At 35.0% G+C, this 17,500-nt stretch overlaps 3 protein-coding genes across 4 annotated transcripts in view; all 3 read left to right on the forward strand.

Annotated features, from left to right (window-relative positions):
- The window catches only part of LOC144965461 (uncharacterized), a 23,010-nt gene extending 21,839 nt beyond the window's left edge, over nucleotides 1-1,171 (forward strand). For both annotated transcript variants that reach the window (XM_078900829.1, XM_078900831.1), the window contains one exon: nucleotides 1-1,171. This exon is cut by the window's left edge and continues 125 nt beyond it. In XM_078900829.1, coding sequence (XP_078756955.1) covers nucleotides 1-310 — 310 coding nt within the window. In that variant the 3' untranslated portion in view covers nucleotides 311-1,171.
- A 1,233-nt stretch (nucleotides 1,172-2,404) lies between these two features.
- Nucleotides 2,405-3,507, forward strand: LOC144963997 (uncharacterized). The gene is made up of 2 exons (XM_078897939.1): nucleotides 2,405-2,824; nucleotides 2,947-3,507. The coding sequence occupies exons 1-2, from the start codon at nucleotides 2,405-2,407 to the stop codon at nucleotides 3,505-3,507; spliced, it is 981 nt and encodes a 326-aa protein (XP_078754065.1).
- An 11,065-nt stretch (nucleotides 3,508-14,572) lies between these two features.
- LOC144965463 (uncharacterized) overlaps nucleotides 14,573-17,500 on the forward strand; it is a 16,296-nt gene continuing 13,368 nt past the window's right edge. The window contains exon 1 of the mRNA XM_078900834.1: nucleotides 14,573-14,972. The gene's annotated coding sequence lies outside the window, so the exon portion shown is untranslated. The remainder of the gene's footprint in view (nucleotides 14,973-17,500) is intronic.

Here is a 17,500-nt window from a genome sequence, read left to right on the forward strand (position 1 = left end):
GGACAGAAAGGAACAACGCTTCTATGGGAAGGGAATTGAACCTCACATGCCTCCCGATATGTACCCACTCCACTTCATCCGACACCCTGAGAAGAAGCAAAGTATCGTTGGCTTCAAAGCAAATGCATTCGAGAGAAGCCGCCCTCCTATATTTTGCAAGAAAGGACACATGAGAAAAATGTGTGAAGAGATCAAGGCAACGATCTATCCTGAAGACAAAGCAGATCATATAAATGGTTCAGCAGTTTCCATGGTTCATGACAAGGGAGCCTTCGGTGTTTGGATATTACTTCTCAGATTTTTTTTTTGATAGATGTCTATTTGTTGCTTGAACTATTTCAATTTCAATAAGCAATAAAACTGAAGTGTAAATTCCGTGTAATTGTATGTGGTTTACAGTAAATGGTATACAGTAAAACTTCGTTATACTGCCAACTTGCTTATCGTCAATTTGAGGCGAAGCAGTTAACAAAATCAATGATAAAACAATTTGTTTTACCGCCAGGTCAACATAATAAATATCATGGCCTCGAACTTGGAGGTAATGATGCTATGCGTTTAGGTAAATTCCTCACAACTTCCACCAGCCTACAGAACTATGAGTACCCATGAACGTTTAAAGTCTGATTGACAGATTTTAGTGAGACGTATAATTAAAACGGCTGCCTAAAAACAAGAACAAAGAGCTGAGTGACGTCAATTTTGTTCCATCTATCTATATAGCAATGTCTTACTGCATTCCCCCATTTTTATGACGATCTTATAATCCCAATGTTCCAAACATTTCTCTTGATCCTGTTTTTGTTGTGATTGTTGTTGTTGTTGTTGTTGTTGTTGTTGTTATTATTATTATTATTATTATTATTATTATTATTATTATTATTATTATTATTATTATTATTATTATTATTATTATTATTATTATTATTATTATTATTATTTTGCTTAGTTCTGTTAATTAAAAAAAAATATTAATTTGTTCTTTTATTGGGTTCTTTTTAATTATTTGAGTTTCTTTTTTTTTCCAGGGGATGATGTTGGTGTTTTTGTTTTTTTATTGTTAGTTTTTTTTCTTTTTTCTCTCTTTTTTCTATAAAGATAAAAGAATTACTTATTTCTTAAATCGTAAGTTTCTGGGGGGGGGGGGGGGGGGGGGGGGGGGGGGGGGGGAGGGGGGGAATGAAGTACAGAAGAGACCCACGCCTTGGTAATTTTTTTTCTTTAATTTTTCTTTGGTTTGTTTTATTTGTTGTTGTTGTGTGTGTGTGTGTGTGTGTGTGTGTGTGTGTGTGTGCGTGTGTGAGTGTGTCTGTTTTATTGAAGGAAGGTTACAGTGTCAATATTAATATGTGTGCTTGAGCAGGCGCGCGCGCGCGTGTTTGTGTATGTGTTTATATCATATTTTATTTTAAAGGTGGTTGTAAATTAAAATCAGGGCCCAAGTAAACCGAGGAAGATGTCCACGATCACACAAACATATAGATAATACGTATTCTGAGTTGATCCAGTCACTGCTAAATTCTTTGTCTTGGATCACAGCGAGATTCACGAAACATGAAACCAAAGACATTTTGTTATAATAGATAACTTATGGCGTCTTACTGATTAAGCAGAAAGAGTTTTCGCCTGGTAGGTTACCACATCGTGCTTTTAGGCACCATCCATTGGCCACAGGCTAGATATATTTATATACAGGAAAAAGAGATGTATTTTTGGTTCCAAAATCTTTCATTTGTTTTTTTTTTGGGGTATATTTTGTATTATTTCATTCACGGAAATACAGACTAATAATAATGATAATTATCATCATATTAAAAATAAAATAGTGATGATGATAATAATAAGAATGATGATGATGATGATGATGATGATGATGATGATGATGATGATGATGATGGTGGTGGTGGTGGTGGTGGTGGTGGTGGTGGTGATAAAATTATTATTATTATTATTATTATTATTATTATTATTATTATTATTATTATTATTATTATTATTATTATTATTATTATTATTATTATTATAACAAACCAAGTTCTTTATGGGGTGCAACCCAGCACCTTGTGAGGCCGGTCACAAACTCGGATAAATTGGGAGTGTTTGCTCAGGAAAGGCATCCTAGCAGTTAAAGTCAAGCCACAATGAATGAATGAATGAATGACACCAGAAATATCATACCGGATCGGTCGAGGCCCAGGATAAAAACGATCGCTTCTGTCATTATTATTGGCCAGCAGGACGACAGTGGGAATTCAGTGACTGCTGGTCACCCACAAAAGGAGGAAAGGCGTAAAAGAAGGACGGATGGAAGTGGAGATCAAGATTGGAAGTTTGACCGTTGGAAGTATGACAGGCAGAAGATCAATGGGAAATAGCTGATGCTATGGAAGGAAGAAAAGTTAACATGTTGTGTGTGCAAGAAACACAGTGGAAAGGTGAATCAGCAAGGGAGATTGGTGGAGGATTTAAAACATTTATAAAGGAAATGATGCTAGAAAAAACGGAGTGGGTATCATTCAGGATAAAGAATGCACAAAATGTTATTAAAGTCCAAAGGGTGTCCAACAGACTTATCTGGATCAAGATTGGAGTCAACATGGAGCAAATCACTGTTGTGAGTGCATACGCAATCCAGACAGGTTGTACGCAAGATAAGGAGGAATTTTGGAAGGAGATTGATGAACAAATGGAAATGTTCGACAAATTAGAAGAAGTTTCCATCGGTAAGGACTTGAATGGGCACGTTGGAGAAAGCAATATCGGAGATGAGAGATGGTTGGGAAGGTATAGGTATAGTAGCAGAAATGAAGAAGGCGAAGATATTGTAAGATTGGCAACAAGGGTCTATCTGACAATACAAGTACATATTTTAGAAAGAAAGATGAGTACAGAGTGACGTATTAAAATGGTGTGAGAAAGACAGAGGTGGATTATCTGTTGTGCTAGAGGAGAAATGTGAAGGAAGTATTAGATTGTGGCAGTTGGCCGGGAGAGAGAGAGAAAGTGGCAGCGCAACAAAAGATTGTTATTACGAAAGTGGCATTTGGAAAGAGGAAGATAAAAGAGAAACAAGGTGAGGGAAAAACACGATGGTGGAAACTAAAAGAGGAAGAGCAAAGAGAATTATTTGCTACAACGGTGAAAGGAAGACTAGGAATTGATTTCCCAAAGCAATGGGAAAAAATTGCTGATACAATCCGTGAAGTGGCCAAAGTAGTGCTAGGGGTCAGCTCTGGAAGAGAAACATGGTGGTGGAATGAAGAGATTCGAGAAGCAATAAAGATAAAGAGGGAAGCAAGAAAGAGCATAGAGACACACAGGGATGCTATGAAAGTAGATGAATATAAGCAGGTAAAGAAAGAAGTAAAAAGAGCCGTTGCAAAAGCAAAGTCCAGGACATTCAAAGATAGGTATGAGCAATTAGAAAGTAAAGAAGGCCAGAAAAATATTTTCAGAATAGCGAAGCAGAATAACAAAATAGGAGAGATATACAACACGATGATCTAAGGTGAGAATGGAAGAATATTGGGCAAGGATAAAGAGATTCGAGCAAGATGGAAAACATATTACGAACATCTCATGAATGAAGAGAATGACAGGGAGAGGAGAAGTGCATTTATACAACGTAAAGAGGAGATAATTGATGAGATTAGCAAGAACAAAGTGTGGGATGCAGTACGAATATGAAAAGGGGGATATCAGTTGGACTAGACGGGATACCAGGAGAAGTCTGGAAATGACTTGGAGATGAAGGGTTAAATTTCCTGGTATGGATATTCAACGACATCATACAGAAAGAAAAAATGACAGAAGAATGGACAAAAAGTACGTTGATTCCCATATACAAAAATAAGGCAGATATTCAAGAATGTGGCAACTATAGGCGCATCAAGTTAATGAGCCACACAATGAAGATATGGGAAAGAGTAATCGATAGGAGGATTAGAAAAGATGTAGACATAAGAGAAGAACAGTTTAGATTTGTTGCTGGTAAAAGTACAACGAATGCTACACTTGCTCTAAAAGTGACCGGAGAAAAATATAGAGAAAAGCAAAGAGAATTACATTGTGTGTTCATTGACCTGGAGAAAGCATATGATAGGGTACCAAGAGAAGAATTGTGGTACTGTCTAAGAGCAAGGAGGGTAAAAGAGAAATTTATCAAAGTTATCCAAGATATGTACGTAGGAAACAAGACAGTGGTAAGGACAGCTATTGGCTCAACTGAGCCATTTAATGTAAGAGTAGGATTACACCATGGATCTGCTCCCAACCCACTGCTGTTTGCTATAGTAATGGATGTTCTAACAGAACCCATTCGGCGAGAAGTCCATGGAACATGGTGTATGCGGATGACGTAGTACTTTTGAATGACACAAAAGCTGTGGCGGAAAAGGAACTGAAGGGTTGGAGACGGGTGTTGGAAAAGAGGGGATTAAGGGTAAGCAGATCGAAGACAGGGTATTTGTGCATCGGACAACAGAGAGCAGGACCACCAATAAAGATAGGAGAAGGGGATGTGCCAGAAACAAACAAATTCAGGAACAGCTGCCCAAGACGATGGAGCCAATGAGGTTAAGAAGAGGATACAGGTAGGCTGGAATAATTGGAGTAAGGTAACTGATGTTATGTGTAACAAAAATAATTTCCGCAAAGCTGAAGGGGAAAATATATACATCTGTTGTAAGACCAGCAATATTCATATTGACCAGAGACGCAGCTACACCAAACAAACAAGATAAAGAAATTGAGGTGACAGAAATGAGGATTTTGAGATTACCACTTGGCTGGACAAGAAAAGATAAAATAAGAAATGAACGAATTCAAAGGTTGACTGAAGTGAAGAATGTATTAGTAAAGATGAGACAAGATAGATTTAAATGGTTCGGATATGTAAAGAGACGAGAGAGGGAGTAGGAATGTATTGGATTTACAATTAGCGGGAATGAGGAAAAGGGGACGCCCAAAGACTAGATAGTTGGATAAGGTAAAGGACGATATGAAAGTACTAGGCCTGGAGGAAGATGATGCTCTGAACCGAGATACATGGAGATGTGGGATTCATTATGGCAACCCTGCAAAATGCGGGATATGCTGAAGGAAGAAGAAGCCATATGAAGAAAAAAATATGAAGACGAAGAAGAAGAAGAAACAGAAAAAGAAGAAGAAGAAAAAGAAGAAGAAGAAGAATTATAATAACAATGATGATAATAACAATAATGATGATCATAATAATAATAATAATAATAATAATAATAATAATAATAATAATAATAATAATAATAATAATAATAATAATAATAATAATAACAATAATAATAATAATAATAATAATAATAATAATAATAATAATAATAATAATAATAATAATAATAATAATAATGATAATAATAATAATAATAATAATAATAATAATAATAATAATAATAAATAATAATAATAATAATAATAATAATAATAATAATAATAATAATAATAATAATATGATGATGATGATGATGATGATGATGATGATGATGATGATGATGATGATGATGATGATGATGATGATGATGATGATGATGATGATGATGATAGTACTGCCTATGTATGTGTGAAGTCATTTACATCTTGAACTGGGGATCCAAATATAAGGATTGTGGCTTGGTGTTGGTTATTGATTTACAAACGAAAGAGTGAAAATGGAGAGGCTTCGTATGGGAACAAAACAGACTATGGACGTTTCGGGTACAAACCCTTCGTCAGCACAACAATACACAAATAATCGTGGAAAACAAATAAAATACAATGAAAAATAACTTGTATCGTCTGTACTCAATGGTGGTTGCAGTATGAATGAAATGTCAGCGTGGCGTGGGTAGTGGATAGGGTGCCCCAGGAGGGGGGGGGGGTGATCCAATTGATAAGAAGAGGTCAGCATCAGGGAACAGAACCTTCCAGAAAATAATGGAAGATAAAAGACATAGTAGTAGTAGTAGTAGTAGTAGTAGTAGTAGTAGTAGTAGTAGTAGTAGTAGTAGTAGTAGTAGTAGTAGTAGTTGTTGTTGTTGTTGTAGTAGTAGTAGTAGTAATAGTAATAGTAGTCGTAGTAGTAGTAGTAGTCGTCGTCGTCGTCGTTCGTCGTAGTAGTAGTAGTAGTAGTAGTAGTAGTTAGTAGTAGTAGTAGTAGTAGTAGTAGTAGTAGTAGTAGTAGTAGTAGTAGTAGTAGTAGTAGTAGTAGTAGTAGTAGTAGTAGTAGTAGTAGTAGTAGTAGTAGTAGTAGCAGTAGTTATTAGTAGTAGAAGGCTGTAGTGGAACAGTAGGGGGCGGTGGAGGGGGCGAGGTGAAAAAGTCACGGCGGAGGTGGGGGGGGGGGGGGGTTGTTGAATGAACGACGGTCGAATAATAGCGAATAATTCTAAACATTTAGAAACACTAACAAAAAAACATCCACAAAACTCAGCGAACATATTTGGAAATTAAAAGACAACAAACTAGACCACAACATTTCATGGAAAATTTTATCTAAAGCAACAGGATACACACCAACATCAAAACAATGTAGCTTATGCCTGGAAGAGAAATATACTATAATCAAACACCCTCATGAAGCCACACTCAACACGAAAAGTGAGATGTACGGAAAGTGTCCCCATCGGCGTAAATTCTTGTTAAGCAACTTTAAACCGGAACCACTTCAAGAAACAACAACAGTCAACAAAACAACTCAGTCCTGACGATGGCATATTAAGCCTGGAACATTAGTGTAGACTGTCTCAAACATTGTGGTAAATATTTTAAATAATAATAATTCGCTCCATTACTGCATGTCGAGCACTTTTCGTACCATATTTGTATCAAACACGATTCAATAGATAGATAGATAGATAGATAGATAGATAGATAGATAGATAGATAGATAGATAGATAGATAGATAGATAGACATATAGATAGATAGATAGATAGATAGATAGATAGATAGATAGATAGATAGATAGATAGATAGACAGATAGATAATAGATAGATAGATAGATAGATAGATAGATAGATAGATAGATAGATAGATAGATATATAGATAGATAGATAGATAGATAGATAGATAGATAGATAGATAGATAGATAGATAGAAAAGAGGGGAGAGAGAAAAAACAAGAACAAACACCAAAAAATAATTAAATAAATAAATAAATTTAAAAAATTAAAAAGATTTTTTAAAATATTTAAAAAATTAAAAAGGGGGAAAGGGGGGGGGGGGGGTAGATAGATAGGTAGAGTCGTAGTTGTAGTAGTATGAACAGTAGTATTAGTAGTAGTAGTAGTAGCAGTAGTTGTAGTAGTAGTAGTAGTAGTAGTAGTAGTAGTAGTAGTAGTAGTAGTAGTAGTAGTAGTAGTAGTAGTAGTAGTGGTAGTAGTAGTAATAGTAGTAGTAGTAGTAGTAGTAGTAGTAGTAGTAGTAGTAGTAGTAGTAGTAGTAGAAGTAGTAGTAGTAGTAGTAGTAGTAGTAGCAGCAGCAGCAGTAGTGGCAGCAGTAAGAGCAGCAGTGGTTATGAATATGGGTGACGTTGACATCTTAAAGGCTCAATGTTTTCTTATTATTAATTTACATCACCTTTGTTTTCTTTTAATTCATTTTGCAACCAACTGATTATTGCGATGTCATCTGCAAATTCTAAATCTTCCCGCTGTTTGGAGAGGGGCCATTGTATAACTCGCCCTCACCTTGCAAATTCTTCTCTTGTCGTCAAGTCAAACAAAGCAAGAAGAGAACAGGGGTCAGTAGGCATCCTTGCCTTATCTGATGAAAACCGTGAATTTGGTTGGAAGTTTTCCTCGGTGGATTACTTGGCATGAAAAGTATTTATGTAGTAATTTTGTAAAGTCCACTGGTTTCTTTATGAATTCATAAAAGAAACCACTGGAGTCCATTCTCTTTGTCTATTAACATTATCAAATGCCTTTTCAATGTATATGAAACAGACATAAATAGGAGACTGCTAGCACGTCTGTTCTATGACTTTTCTTAAGGTGGCAATCTGGTAAGTACATGATCGGCCTGTTTGAAACCCTGCTTGTTCATCTCTAATAGTTCTATCAGTAGTATCTCTGGTTCTTTCCAGGATTATTCTTGTTAGCATTTTGCTTGGTATTAAAGTAATGTAGTACCTCTCCTTTCGCTGCACTGTGACAGTCATCAATTTTGGTGGTTTCAATAGGAGGTTTTTTTTTCATTCGTCAGGTAATTCATGTTTGCTCTATACTAGGTTGAGTAGCCTATTAGTTGGTTGACAATTTCAGTTCCTCTTTCTTATAGGGCCTCAATTGGTATGTTATCTTTTCTTGAAGCCTTACAACTTTAAAGTTGCTTTATTAGACTTCTTATTTTCATTTTGCTAATTTCTCCTGTGTTAATGCAAAGCATGTTTCCTTGACATATCTTTGGTAAGGTCTCAGGTGACCGTTTTTTAAGATTTCTAGGAAGTGCTCTTTCCATTTTTCAAGTTGGCTTTCATTGAAGGTAAAAGTATTCCTGACTTGTCTCTGATATGATTGTTTGAGAAGTGGTTAATGCCACTAATCGTTGTGTATAATGATTTTAGGTCTTTATTTTGTGCTGTTCCCTCTGCCTCTTCAACTATATTTTATTTATATATGACTTTTTATCAGCTCTAAGCAGTGGGGTTTATTTTTACTTCTTTTGCAATTTTATTATAGCTCTTGCTTTTGGCACTCCGTTCTTGCTTAGATAATGGCTAATTGCTGTTTCCTTGCTTTTCGTTTCTCCACTCTTTTCCAGGCTTCTTCTTTTATCCATGTTTTTTTTTTTTAATTAACTGATGGCTTTCCTAGAACATCTACGCATGAACTAAAAAAAACAGTTTAAAAATGAATCCATAAGTTCTCAACATTTTCAGATATTATCATCTTCTTTCTGAAGAATGCTAAAGGTTTGTAAAGATATCTTAAAGGTATGTCTTGTCTTTTTTGACTGAAAAGGCAAACCTGGTGTATGAGTTCATACAGGAACTAGGATTACGAAAAAGTACAATTTAAGCACTACGGAGATAAACTGTTGATTTTGAAATAACTAATAATACAGGTTACTTGTTATCAAGAATAATTCGCATACTAGGTTTTAACAGTATTTAAGCAGAAAACTGAACAGGTAAAATATATTGACTTTTCCTTATTATAGTCATTTTTTAAAAATTAATGGCACGTGTTTTTCTGGTTTTTCTCAGCTGTCCTGCTATCAAAAGTTGTTAAACTCTGTGTCGACCTCTGAATCAATTCGTCTGAATTGAATATAGATTTAGGACCGTATTGATGCCATATCAAAAAAGTTTTTTTTTTTTTAATTTAAGACCTATAAAAAAAAGTACTCAAAACCCGCTTTCATAAAATAAGAGATTTTTCGTATCTACCACAAAGTAGTATGAGATGAATTCATCGTTTTTTCCGAAAATTCTCGTGCTGGCGCAGTGGCTAATAATTATGAGTTCACGTCATTTTCCGAATAAAAACAATTCGCTTTAACTGCTATAAACTTACCACTATGTAGTTTGCATTAAATTTTGAATTTATTATTTATGGCATATTATCTACATCATGTCGCAATTAATTACCTTATAGGAAATCTCTAGCTTGAAATCATTTGTAATAGTGATTGTAGACTCAATATTGTCAAATTAACAATGAATGCTGTTTATATAACTTTGAAAAGTTGTGTCTATGCCTGAACGTTTTACAGAGCCTTTACAAGTTTTAAGAACATATTAGGCTCTTAAACGATACGATACTATACGATACAATAAAATCTCTATCGGTTCCACTCACGTAAAAAAGCGAATAGAAGTTTTCTTGTATATATCGATAACCCATTAAAGAGGACGGCTATGGAATTGGAATTTCACAATCAACCATGAGAAGACTGTTACCGAAATACGACAGTGTGGAACGACGTGTTAGGAAAAGGATCCTAAACAACTTTCATATGGATATCATCCAAAGATGTATGGAGCTGGATGAACGTAAACATACATCCGACAAAATATTGGACGTCTGATAATTCGGGTAGAAAAAGGCCCGTGGGTTCTGGACAGAGGATCATTGTTATTCTTGCAGATGGTGAAAATATTTGATTTTTAAAGGGGTGTCATTGCATTTTTTCCTCTCTGCATCATCTGGAAGGTAGAGAATATTATTCTGGGGTCAATGAAAGGTCTTTGAAGACTGGCTTAATACCGTTTGACGCCTTCCTCGAAGCACCCAGCGGCATTGTATTGGACAACGCTACCATTCGGTGGCCCATGATCAATTCAAGGCTACAACTTTGGCAAATATAAAAGCTGACATGGTTTCATTGTTTCAGTCAGGCAGCTTTACATTGTAATATGGTATTTAAGGGGGAGATTTATTTTTTAGAGTTTCAGAAACTTATGTACTAATCTCCACACAACACGAGCGTTTTACGTAGGTTGTCAGTTCCTACAACTCAGAGAATCGCCCTATTAATTACAATTAAATTATATAGAGGTCTGCATATCTTTTGATTTCCCCGTTACATATTAAATGTAATTTTTAATCAGCAATGATCATTGACTTTTTATCTGTCTAAGGATATAACCTGCACAATACAATAAGCAATGAATAAACATATTCCAGCCCGGTTATAATTAAGTCAGATTTATTGTTTTAAATAGTTTTAAATAGTTTTACATTTGATAATGTTTTATATTATTAATGTTAATGATTCATCGTTGGGCACTAACAAAGGATACAACAAACAATACCACAATATTTTTTTAATTGTGATTCTTATCTGGGTAGCAGCCGAAGTCCTTAGCCGAACTGGTCGTCTATCTGATTCAGGTTGTAAGGGTGACGTTTGATGAGCAGGTCTGAAGTTGGCCAACTCTTCCTATGCCAAACCAGGAAGGGATATAAATCTGGTTTGATATAAATATAAACAGGCCGTCAGATTCTCCGTGTTAATCTTCTTGGGCCTGTCTTTGGACTTTAGCGCCCTCAGACAGGGATAAAATATATATAATAATAAATATCATAATATATAAAATGTTTACTCCCAGACAGCATGAAATAAATAACTGATAGGTACTCTAGGCTCAAAAAGTACCGGTCTGCGCTAGATAAACAAACTAGCTAAACGTGGTTTTGAAACATATGTTCACATTAGCCAAGTCATAATGATATCATGCATATCAACATCATAAGATTCGAGATGTATAAGTATGCAGAAAAAGCTGTCGATACAGAATGTAGATTAGAAAGAAATTTAAGAAAGTAAACTCAATGTAATGATGAATATCACAACAATGAACGGGATGAAACACGTCTGTTTTTGACGATATTTTTGCTAGAATGTCTTGTTGTGAGTTACAGTTTTTTTAAGGCTACGAATCTTTGTTCTGAAGATAGGGTTGTCGGCGTGTATGCCAGATGTTCGTACTTAATTTTCATTGTCCGGTGTTCTCATAGAGGTATGAAGTTTGTGTCTTCGCCACTAGGGCTTTAATTGTGTGTCAGCTGGAAAATGCCATATCAGTATTTCCCCTTGTGACATACATATTCTGACCATTTATGAAAGGGCTAAATATACTCCTTATTAAAAAGAAATTAATTAGAAACAGTTTTCAAAGCAGAAGTGATGATGTTGTTGGTTGTGGCAATGCCAATGCTGTGATAATGATGGGGGTTGTAGCAGTGGTGATGTCATGGTGCTGTATATGATGATGATGATGATAATGATGATGATGATGATGATGACGACAACGATGATGATGATGATGATGATGATGATGATGATGATGATGATGATGATGATGATGATGATGATGATGATGATGACGATGTATCAAATGAAGTTGTGATGGTGATATACATCTGCCAACCAAGTAAATCATTTCAAGTTTTGAGATAAAAACTCTGGGAGAGCGGGCTTCAATTCTATAGATGACATTTTGCACCTGTGACAAGATATTTCCCCTTATGTTGCCTCTCTGTTTTTTAGCATTCACTTCTCCACCTCCTCCTCCTCCTCCTTCTCCACCTCCTCCTCCTCCTCCTCCTCCTCCTCCTCCTACTACTACTACTACTACTACTACAACTACTACTACTACTACTACTACTACTACTACTACTACTACTACCACTACTACTACTACTACTACTTCTACTACTACTACTACAGCAATTACTACTACTACTACTACTACTACTACTACTACTACTACTACTACTACTACTACTACTACTACTACTACTACTACTACTACTACTACAACTACTATTAATGCTACTACAACTACTATTACTCGTACTACTACAACAACTACCACCACTACATATTAATAATACTACCACTTTTGGAAAAATGGTGGGGGAGTCACACGTATAATGAATGCATAGACATGTTAAACACTTCTAAAATGGTTCTAGTGAATTTATTTTGAACCAAACAGCGTTCCTAAAGCTGCCCACTTAGTAATAAAAAAATCAGACTCATACAAAATAATAAAGAAAAAATAAATGATCATGCATTATAAATTTTAAAACTAAAATACATTAATTTCAGTTATTATAAAGGGAAATAATCCATTTATGTTTACGCTTATTAGTAATAACATTTTTATCTGACGGCTTCATTGTGAAAGATGTTAGTTCGATTTAATCTCAGCTTAAAAGTTTCTATTAAACAAGAAGTCAAAGCTTAAATCTGGCGTGAGGCAATTTCAATTACAAAAAAAGATTACTTGCAAAATCTTGTGCAAATCCTCATAAAGGTATGAGAAAAATATTGGTAAAAACCAGCATTATATAACAAACTCAAATTATAATTATGGTAGAAATTTACAAAATGTGATGCATCATACAATACAACTGATGTATGACGCATGTATGTGTGTATCATTGCATCAAATGTATCATTTTTAACATTGGGGAAAAAACATTAAAATATTACCAAAAAATCGTACTAAATCCTTTGGAAACGTATCCACGTATTTGGGTCCAAAAATCGTACTAAAATACGCGAAATAGTACAGGTTGGCAGGTCTGTCGTAGTCGTTCCATTTTTCCATTTCATCATCCTCATCATCAGAATGTGATGATTGATGTGTCCAGTATTTCTTGCTTATTGTTGTTGTTTTTTAGTTGAACAAATGTATACAGTCGTGGGAACACTGTTTCATAGATAGACGAATGTATGTAATCCTCTTTGGCATAAAGACAAGCTATTTCTCAAAATTTTGCAATCAAAATAATTTTGGAAGCGCGTAATGTTCACTTTCGTTTGTATTCATCAGTAATGTGTATTGATAGTTATAAAATGTAGATGTATGATAGTTAAAAATTGCCATTCGTTGTTTCATATTCAAATTCTGAATGTATATCGTTTAAGTTTCAATTAACCGAACATTCCATTTTAACGAATTCTTTCAACCTGGATGAGCGGAAAATTCTCACTGTTGATAATGAAAATCTACGAGTTTCGATCCTTACCTGTTATCGATTTTGATATAGGTGTAATAAGCAAAACCATTTCCTTTCGTTTTAAAATTTATGAAAAAAATGTTCTTAATTAAGATATACTGATTCAGAGGCTCATACAATGTTTTGCAGCTGTGCATTGACGGGAAGCGCCACTTATTAAAAATCTGACTATAGTTTGATTGACAAAGCAAAAATAAATCAGCATTATAATCAATAACATATGCATTTAATTGGGAATGTATAATAAAAAATCAGGCTACAACAACAACAAAATAGATACTTTAAAAAATGAAAAAGAAATAATAATAATAATAATAATAATAATAATAATAATAATAATAATAATAATAATAATCATCATCATCATCATCATCATCATCATCATCATCATCATCATCATCATCATCATCATAATCTATTATAATGTTTATATTCCATCTATTCTTTTTTTTTAAAATAGGGTTGGGAATCAAAATTGTTCCAAACAGCCAAACTTTTATAATCGAGCACAGAATTACTGGCAAATCTAAAAATTATAAAACAATAGATGTTTGGCTTTCATGGGTAGTATGATTTATTATACGCAATTCTAGCATACCCGCATAAAAATTGGTGAAGTAATTTTAAATCTCTCTTGATACTATCAAGTAATAATATTATTATCCGCAAAAACAACAACAAAAAAGATGACGTAATTTTTAATATCTTTTGATACCATCAAGTGAGGATAATCTTTCTATCTAATCTATTCTTTTTAAAAATAGGGTTCTGTTCAACATTGTAAAGCCAATGTTAAATTTTTATAATCAAGTACAGAATTACCGGCGAGAAGGAGGAGGAGGGGGAGGAGGAGGAGGGAGAAGGAAGAGGAGGAGAAGAAGAATATCATTTAATGTAGTTTTCTGTCTGACACGTCAGTTTATACTACAATAAAAGAGAAATCTGTGGTACAGGTAACTTATTCTTTTTTCTGACTCACCCAACTTACCTTCAACGCTTAAAGGCCCGGCACAAATCTCCCGTGTTATTCCTGTAACTTGAAAATAATATGATATTATCACTGACTGGAAATATATCTGACAGATGGATACGCAGTTTACCATCCAAATCTAAACGCAAGATGTGGGTGCCTACGTTTTTTTTAGATGTTCCTGTACGAGCATAGAATATGGATCAGTTCCATTTTCTGTGTTTTCGAGTGACACAATGATTATAAAGAAGTTAAAGCAGAACAAGACAGCGTTGAAGAAAACATTTTTGTGACAGATTTTATATAATAACTATTCTATTCTTTTATATGTGTTTAAGGATCATACAACATGTATTTTTATAAAGCATTAATGTTTTTATTTTTTCTTGGAAGTGATATTATCGGTTTTTGTTTGGCGTTAAATGAAAAAGAGGTTACTGAAATGCTTCAGACTTCTTTCGACTGCCATTCTAACCCAGCATTGGCAGTGGCAGTTGTCAAGGATGGGAAGGTAAGTGGATAAAGATCCATAGAGTTGGAGTTTATTCCGGGTTTTTTATGGCATAAAACAACTTCCAAATTCATGATAGACTTTGGATAGGAAGACTATTGTATATCTGTATCGCAGAGTAAATTGAGGTTAGACTTAAATCCATTTGACTAGAAAGGAGCAGGCAATGGTATAAGATATAAACTGATGGATGATACTTTCTTATGTTTTAGTCTGCTTTGTCCGGTACACAGCAACCCCTAACATAAAGAATGAGACATGGCACCTTTTGGGCGATAATATATTTTTCCCGACAAAGACAATGCTTTTAACGGCCAGGTAGAAACTTTACACATAGTATAGTGAGAAAAGGTGAATAAAGAGCCTTTTCCAGTGACTCAACTATGCGCTGCTCGTGTCATACCACTATACCACTATACACTAATTGTGTAGTGCGCCTTGCAGCCAGCTGTGTTTCTGTGCTCTTCAGTTTTTCAATATTTTTACTTGATTCCAGGAATTTTCTTATTTCATGTGCTGTATATTTTAAAATTAATTTTAGACATTCTCAACAAAGAATTTTAAATCAATCTACAAATATTTTCATCATGTATAGTCAACCACAAGTTTTTAGTGTGTTTTATCTTATCGCCATAATTGTAGTCACTGTTCTTTCACTACCTCACCACCAATATCATAACGAAAACAAAATAAAAAAAGCAAGGCAGTAGAATAGGACAAAGACAAATGAAAGAAAATTGGAGTTCAACTTGGCCATCGTCCACCTTATCAAGACTGCCCCTCCCAGCTAAACTCTATTGCACATAAACACAGCAATAGAGACTGAAATAAATGACCACACAGATGAAGAACATTAAGAAAATAAAACAAAATAATCAATGTGTTGATAATATAATATCACCACTACAGCGACCGCTGTCGCCATCAACAACACAGCGAGCTTCAACATCATCATCACCACAGCGAAGACCGACACCACCATCACCACAGTGACCACCTGCATCGTCATCACTACAGCAACTGCCATCATCATCACGATCACAGCGACAACCAACACCATCATCACCACTGCGACCACTACAGCGACCGCCGCCACCATTTTCACTATACAAACCACCAACATCATCACCATTACACCGACCATCATTACCATCATCAATACCGCGATCACTGGCATGGAATATACGCAACACCGAGGATAGCGACAACACTAGAACAGACAGGACAGCCAATACAACAACAACGACGGAGACGATAATCCAGGTCAATCGAAATCAAACAAAACATTCATCCTCCTATCTAAATTTCAACTTTTTGAACGCAAGATCGGTCGTGAACAAGGCTGCTCTTATCCGGTACTTGATTATCGATAACCACTGCGATTTCTTTCTATCGCGGAGTCCTGGTTAACTGGCGACCTTGACAACGAACTTTTACTCCGAGTGTTACACGGCTATTAATAAAAGTAGAACCTCGGGACGGGGAGAGGTGATGTAATTAACTTTTTTAATGACAAACTCCGAGTGCCGCTGGTGGGCAGACAGGATGTCTTCAAGTCTTTTTAACATCTCTAAGTTCTAGTTCAAGTTCATAAAATCACTTTCAGACTACTGCATCAACCTTTTTTGAGAAATTTGAAAATCTTCTACACCAAATCAACACAGAAAGTGGTAAAATTCTAATTTTCGGCCAGACACAAAAATCTAATCAACTACTTATTTCTTTCGGGCTATCCCAGAAAGAGGACCTAGATAAGATCAACATCTCCATAAACGACTGTCCCTTCTCTGATCACAAACTCATCTCTTTTAAAATGGAAACAAAATTGATACCAACATCAAATCGAACGATTACCTACAGAAAAACTAAAGATTTAGATATCGAGCATTTTTCCCAATCAATTTTAGAGTCGAAACTTCTGCAGAAAAGTGAAGAATAACCATATTGACCTTTATAAACTAGAACTTTCCAACACTTTTGATCAACAGTGTCCACTCAAAACCAGAAAAAATACAATTCGACAAAATACCCAGAGGTACAACGACGATATCAAACTAATCAAGAAAAAAAAACTAAGAGTCCCTGAAAATAAAGATGGAAATTATGAAATTTAGAAATCAACAAACAATTTCGAACAAAGGAAAGAAAGAAATTTTATTATAAATAAAACAAGATCTGTGTTCATAAAATTGAATTAACGGAAAACAGGAACAACGTCGAAAACTTGTGCAAAACACTTAACAGAATCACCAACAAGAAGGACATTACATACATCAAAACTACCAACTCATGAGGATCCCAACAAACTTGCCAGTGACTTTGCTGCATTTTTCAATGATAAAATTGTGGATATTAGAAAGAACCTTGATATTAATTCCCGGTCAACACCAAACACAAATGACGTAAAGGGTGAGGATCAAATCCAAACTGAGACCCATTCATTACCAACTTTCAGTGTGTTCGAACCTGTCAAGGAGTCGGAAATTTTTGACATTTTAAGATCATCTCCAAACAAAACATGTATTGGA

Source organism: Berghia stephanieae, chromosome 2, assembly GCF_034508935.2.
Source record: "Berghia stephanieae isolate SIO BIC M18660-M18661 chromosome 2, UCSD_Bste_1.3, whole genome shotgun sequence".
In the NCBI taxonomy this organism is placed as follows: domain Eukaryota; kingdom Metazoa; phylum Mollusca; class Gastropoda; order Nudibranchia; family Aeolidiidae; genus Berghia; species Berghia stephanieae.

Excerpts from the sequence above, each read along its gene's own strand:
- LOC144963997 (XM_078897939.1), top strand. The coding sequence starts at position 2,405 with ATGTTGTGTGTGCAAGAAACACAGTGGAAAGGTGAATCAGCAAGGGAG. Across the intron at positions 2,825-2,946 it reads ATGAAGAAGGCGAAGATATT|AGGAGAAATGTGAAGGAAGT; the intron begins GTAAGATTGGCA and ends CTGTTGTGCTAG.